This window comes from Neophocaena asiaeorientalis, unplaced genomic scaffold, assembly GCF_003031525.2.
Source record: "Neophocaena asiaeorientalis asiaeorientalis breed wild unplaced genomic scaffold, Neophocaena_asiaeorientalis_V1.1 scaffold229, whole genome shotgun sequence".
Classification (NCBI taxonomy): Eukaryota; Metazoa; Chordata; class Mammalia; order Artiodactyla; family Phocoenidae; genus Neophocaena; species Neophocaena asiaeorientalis.
The window spans coordinates 2,862,341-2,867,918 of record NW_020174096.1 but is presented as its reverse complement, the minus strand read 5'-3'; the positions used below and the strand labels follow the sequence as shown (position 1 = coordinate 2,867,918).

At 47.3% G+C, this 5,578-nt stretch overlaps 1 protein-coding gene across 2 annotated transcripts in view; it reads left to right on the top strand.

Annotated features, from left to right (window-relative positions):
* The first annotated feature begins 467 nt into the window (after positions 1 to 467).
* GDNF (glial cell derived neurotrophic factor) overlaps positions 468 to 5,578 on the top strand; it is a 19,450-nt gene continuing 14,339 nt past the window's right edge. The window contains exon 1 of one of the 2 annotated variants that reach the window (XM_024754655.1): positions 468 to 561. In XM_024754655.1, the coding sequence (XP_024610423.1) occupies positions 489 to 561 (73 nt within the window). In that variant the 5' untranslated portion in view covers positions 468 to 488. Of the gene's footprint in view, positions 640 to 5,578 lie in introns of both variants that reach the window. The other variant, XM_024754654.1, reaches the window with a different exon arrangement.

Genomic DNA, 5,578 nt, shown 5'->3' with positions numbered 1-5,578 from the left:
CGGGAGAGGCCACAATAGTGAGAGGCCCACGTCCCACAAAAATAAAAGGGTGGAGGAAAGCTTGGGCCAGGTTAGTGGTGCCGCTGAGCCTGCCTCCGCCTAGCTGAGAGCAGGATCAGGACCCCCCGGCGGTCCCGCACTTGATTTTATTCCTAAAATAAAAGGCTGGTCTCTTGCTTGGGTCCAGGGCTCTTCCCCGGGGCCTGTGGGAGCTGCTGGACGGGGCGGGAAGCACAGGGTGAGGGTTGCCCGGTCGCCCCCCAGGAAGCGGGGGCCGGGAAGGGGGCGGTTGCGCGCCAGTGCTGGTGTCGTCGTGTTGGTACCGGCGGGGGCAGCGGCGCTGCTCGAAAATCCGACCCCTGGGATCCGGTGGCGGAAGAGAAGGGCACTTGTGGGATGGCCGCCAGGGAGGCGCACCCAGGAGCGGGGACGAGCAGGCGGTGGGGAAGGATTTTTTCCCAGGTGCCGCCGCCGGACGGGACTCTAAGATGAAGTTATGGGATGTCGTGGCTGTCTGCCTGGTGCTGCTCCACACCGCGTCCGCCTTCCCGCTGCCCGCCGGTAAGAGGCCTCCCGAGGCGCCCGCCGAAGACCGCTCCCTCGGCCGCCGCCGCGCGCCCTTCGCGCCGAGCAGTGACTGTAAGAACCGCTCCCTCCCCGCGGGGGTTACCCCACCCGCCGCTCGCACGCACCCCAAGTCAGCCCCGACCGCAGTGTGGCCTCCCGACCCAGGGCAGAGCCGCGCTGGCGCCGACGCCCCCTCGCGGTTCGTAGCCACCGACTGGTGCCCCAGGACCCCAACACCTAGTCTGTATGTGGCACGCGCTGGTTTTGCCCCGCACAGGGGTAACACATGTTTCTGCTACTCATTTAGCGTTCCGAGGAACAGCTGTTTTCCCCAGCAGTACCACCACCACCACCGTAGGAGAACACGCAGTTGTCCCCTTTCCTCTGCTTCCCCATCACACATATACACACCCCCGTTTTTTTCTTCCAAAGCCCTCTTTCTCTGGGTGTGCCTGGCTGTGCTGAATTCTCCATCCTAAACTGCCCTTGCAAGGGAAGAGGCTGAGGTTTCATAAAACCAAGCCAGAGTCAGAGAAAACACAGAAGGGCCTTGATTTCCAGAACAAGCATCTGGGCAGTGTCAAATCTGTTCAGAAAAGTTCCAGTTCTAGAAAGACAACGATACATAGTGCTAGCTGGGGCTACGGGGAAAAGAAACAAACCATCGTTCACTCCACACATGACAATGTTAACTCTTAAGAAAAGACCAGGTTATTAATATTAGGAAATGAGTCTGTGATTTGCCTCTCAAAAATGTCTTAGCAGTTTATCAGGGCACATCAGCTATGATTTGATATAATTTACCCTCCGCTCTTGAGAAGTTTATCTATTGCATAAAGCAGAGTATGCTTCATCACAAGTTAGAGATTATTGGGGAGGTATGTAGCTAACAAAGGTAGCAGCAGAGAATTTGCACAACCCCAAACTAAAGCAATAGTGAGCGTCACCATAACCACTCACCACTCCCGTTACCCTTCAAGCTATTTTGCATTTGAAACATGCACAGTAGAAAGGGTCCCGGAGTCAGCTGTATGCTAGAGTCCCCCAAACCTATGGCCTTGGGCTAAAAATCGCCCAGGAAATGTGATGTGTTTATCTTATACTTAATTACAACAATTAAAGCACCATCTTCTAGAAGTCCCAGGTAAAAGAAAAAGTGCATTTTTCTAAGGCAAATTAAGACTTCAAGAGTGACTTAGGGTAGGAAAGAGAACACAGTTGATCCCTTGAAATTGAAGGAACTGTTCCAAGAGTTTCTGTCCATTAGTTGTATAAACCTATTTTTAAAGGCTTTGGTTTCAACCAGGAGTTTCCATCTTAGCGTATACAATGTTTCCATCTTAGCGTATACAATGTTTCCATCTTAGCATATACAGTGTTTCTGCAGTAGAAACTTAAAATGCCCTTTAGTGCCATTGTCTTCAGAACTGTACCCATGAGGGCTGAGTAAGTGGCTTTTCATTGGTTCAAGCAGCCTAGGTCAGAGGAACAGGAACACAGTGGAAGGTAATAGTTTTCTAACCAAGACATTCTGGAGAGAAAAACGACTGTGCCTGATTGTGAAGCTGATTAATTCATGGAGGTTTAATTAGCATATCAGTATCCTGTCTACCTAGGCTTATTTAATGCTGGCTCCTGGTGCTGGCTCTGCTTTGGGCTAATTCTGTGACCTTGGACACATTACTTACTACAGAACTCAATGAACAGTTTACAACTATACAATAAAGGAAGGCCTTTCCACTCCAAAATGCCAATGACCGTGAGATTGCCCCCCCCCCCACACCTGCACACTCCACCCTAACCTTCCTTTGGGAAAAGACTCATAAGAAAAGACCCCTGCTCACTGGACTCACCTGGGGAACTTTAATGACTGCTGATGCTGGGCTCCACCAGGAGAGATTCTGATCTCATTGGTTTGGGTCGTGGCCTGGGCATCTAGATATTTAGATGTTCCCCAAGTGAGTCTAATGTGTAGTCAGGGTTGAATCCCTATGGCTTGATAATACCCTAAGAAAATCCGTGCCTCATGTAAGGTACAGGCAGTCACAAAGCAAGCAAGGTAGCCGTAATCCTACTGATGGACGGCGGTAGCTGGGGGTTCTGGGGAAAGGGAGATCACGTCCCTTTTCCAAAAGTGACGCTAAGTCATCAATGGACAAGATTCTGACCACTGTGTTTACATTAGAACCAGCAGAACACAACTGATTCTGTTTTACCTATCGGAAGACCCAATAGATCCTTGAAAGAGAAATGTTCCCAAAGAGAAAGTGAGCTGCGTTCTAAGCCAAACTGACTCCTTTCCAGGTATGTTCAATTCGGTAGCAAGCTGTCAGTGCGGGGAAGGCGGAATAATGACAACGTGCAGACTTTGAACACTCAACCAGTGTCAACATGCTGACATTTATATCCTGCACGGTACGCCATGCAACTGGTTAAGGCTTATGTAGAAAAACATTCAGTCACTCGTTTCATTTGAAAATAGAAAGTACTGTAAATACTGGTCCCTCTTCTTTTCAAATGCTTGTAACTTAGTGACTGAGCAAAGGCTCTTTCATGCCACCTTGAGTCATTCTGTGCTGTTTAAAGGGGGCTGGACTGCACCCTGTCCACACACACACCTTTGAGGTTGCGTGTATTTTGCTGGTTCCAATATAAATGAAACAGCCAGAATTCTGTTCCTACCATTATCATGAGCTGAACCAACCAAGTAGAATTCATAACTGGCTCACTTGTTTGCCTAGAGGTTGACAATAAAGTTCTTGGACTGTGGCTGCTGCCTCCTGTAGCAACTTTGAACTTGTCTAAACTCAAAGACTTGTGATTTTCCTTTTGGGGCGTCCAAGACTTTTCCCTTTCACCATCTTCGGTTTTTTTTTATTTTGCTTTTTACCCATATCTTCTCCAAAGGGTGATTAGAGCAGGCCTGAGGCATCTAGAAAGCGAAACTAGAAGGTGATACGCACAGATGTCATAGCATTTTAGAGCCCAAAGGTACTCCTGTGGTCCCCAAGCCTAAAGATGTAAAGCAGCTTGTCCAAAGTGCCAGGGTTCCATGATGGCAGGAGGATGGTTTTTAAAAATTTGTGATCTAAAAGCACGTATTCATTCAACAAGTAATTAGTATGTGCCAGGCACTGTCCTAGGTGCTAGGGAATCCTTGGTACACAGGCAAAAGCCCCTGTCCTCATGAAACGTACTCTCTAGTAAAGGTACAGTGTGTGGTGCAATTTGGTAGGTTTGTAAACAAAAACTAAACATGAAGAACCTTGGGCTGAAAAGGTGGGCTTTCTGTGTGACCGGAAACCAACTAGAAGAAACACCGGGCATTCTTAAATTATTGCAGGTAATCCACAATTTATTGTAATCTAATGGGGTTATATTCCACCAGTTTGGTAGCAAGTCACACATTTCCCTAGAGAAACCATCTTACAAATCAAGCTATCAAGCTCCCAGACTAGCCCACAAAAATCTATGTAAACCCTGATAGAACTGAGATATAATTCACAATATTATTGGGCTAGAGTCTCTTCCTAGGTTGCCGGGTCCCCTAATCTGCAGAAGGAGGGCATAGAGCAAATCATGGAGTTTCAACAAGCAAGAGCTCATGTTCACACATTCAGATCAGTCTATGGTTTGGATCCCAGTCTTGCCACTTACCCAGCTGTTACTTAACAGCTCTTAAAGCGCAGTTTCCTCGTCTGTAAAATAGGAATACTATTCATCCTGCCTCCTGGGGCTGCTGTGAGAGTTAAACGAGATAATGCTTTGTAAAACCTGTGCCCCATAAACAACTATTGTACTTGCCACCCTCCTCCTTGCAGCATGCACCCAGTGAATGCCTTTGCTCCCGACACAGACTTTCACTTCAGCCCCTGCCAAGCCATTGCTCTAACCGGTGGAATTTCAAGCAGCCCCGACAAAGCATCGAGAGTGAAAGAAATGCAGGCCTTGCAGGGAGGCTATTTTGGGCCCCAGAGACAGTCAGTTGGTCAGCACGTAGGCGGGCCAGTCTTGCCTGGGATTCTGCCCCCCGGGTCAGCTCCCCCTGGCTCTTCCCAGGTTTCACAGCTCCTTCCCTTCCCCATTCTCTGAGCCCACATAGTTCCTATGGCATTGTTCCCACCAGATTCCCATGGTCATGTTAGGAAGACCCTCTTCCCCATGGGAAGAAGGGGGTCAGGGCGCACTAAGATCCTTACAGGTAGGTGATAAGGGGGCTGTTAGTTGGAGGCTCCCTGTCTTGAGATAGAGTATTTCTGTTTTAAGTGATCCCACCTGGATATTTAAGATGTGTCACAAACTCAGCAAAAAACAACTGTTAGTGAATTTAGTAAACTTTCAGCCCATTGTTCTTCGGCTAAGAAAGCTTCTAGTGCAATAAGCTGGTTAAATTTTAAGCTTTCAAATCTCATGTTGTGGGTTCAGAGTTCAGAATAAATAAGTGCTGTCCACCTATTGCTCCTTATTATTTTAGGGACTATATGAATAGATGATACTGTAATAAAGTCCCTATGCTGAAAAAGGGCTCTGCCACTTGGGATGGGGGTCCTGGATTCAGGAAATCGCATGTCAGGCTTTTAGGAAGCACTGATTTCTCACTTGAGATGTGAGACCAACATCTCATTCTGGCCTCAGTCTGAAGACCTATTTCAAACTGTTGCTGTTTAGAGAAATCTATTTCAGGCCTAATTTGAATTGGCCAGTCGTAGGACCTTAGGCCGATCCAACAGCCAAAGAATTATTCTCAAAAGATTCTACTTTCACTGATAGAAAAATAAAAGCTATCTGGCATTTTCCCCTCCTAATGTCCCTTTCATCTTTGTTTCTTTAGCACTTAATGGTCCATAGCCCCTTTATTCAATTAAAACACATATTCTTTCATTAATCACTTGAGCTCAATCAGGAAGCCAGTATTAAATATCTTTCATGCTCTAGGTGCTGTGTGGGCATCTAAAAGGCAAAATTGTGAACTTAAATAGCTTATGATCTAGTTTTAAAATATGGATAGGCC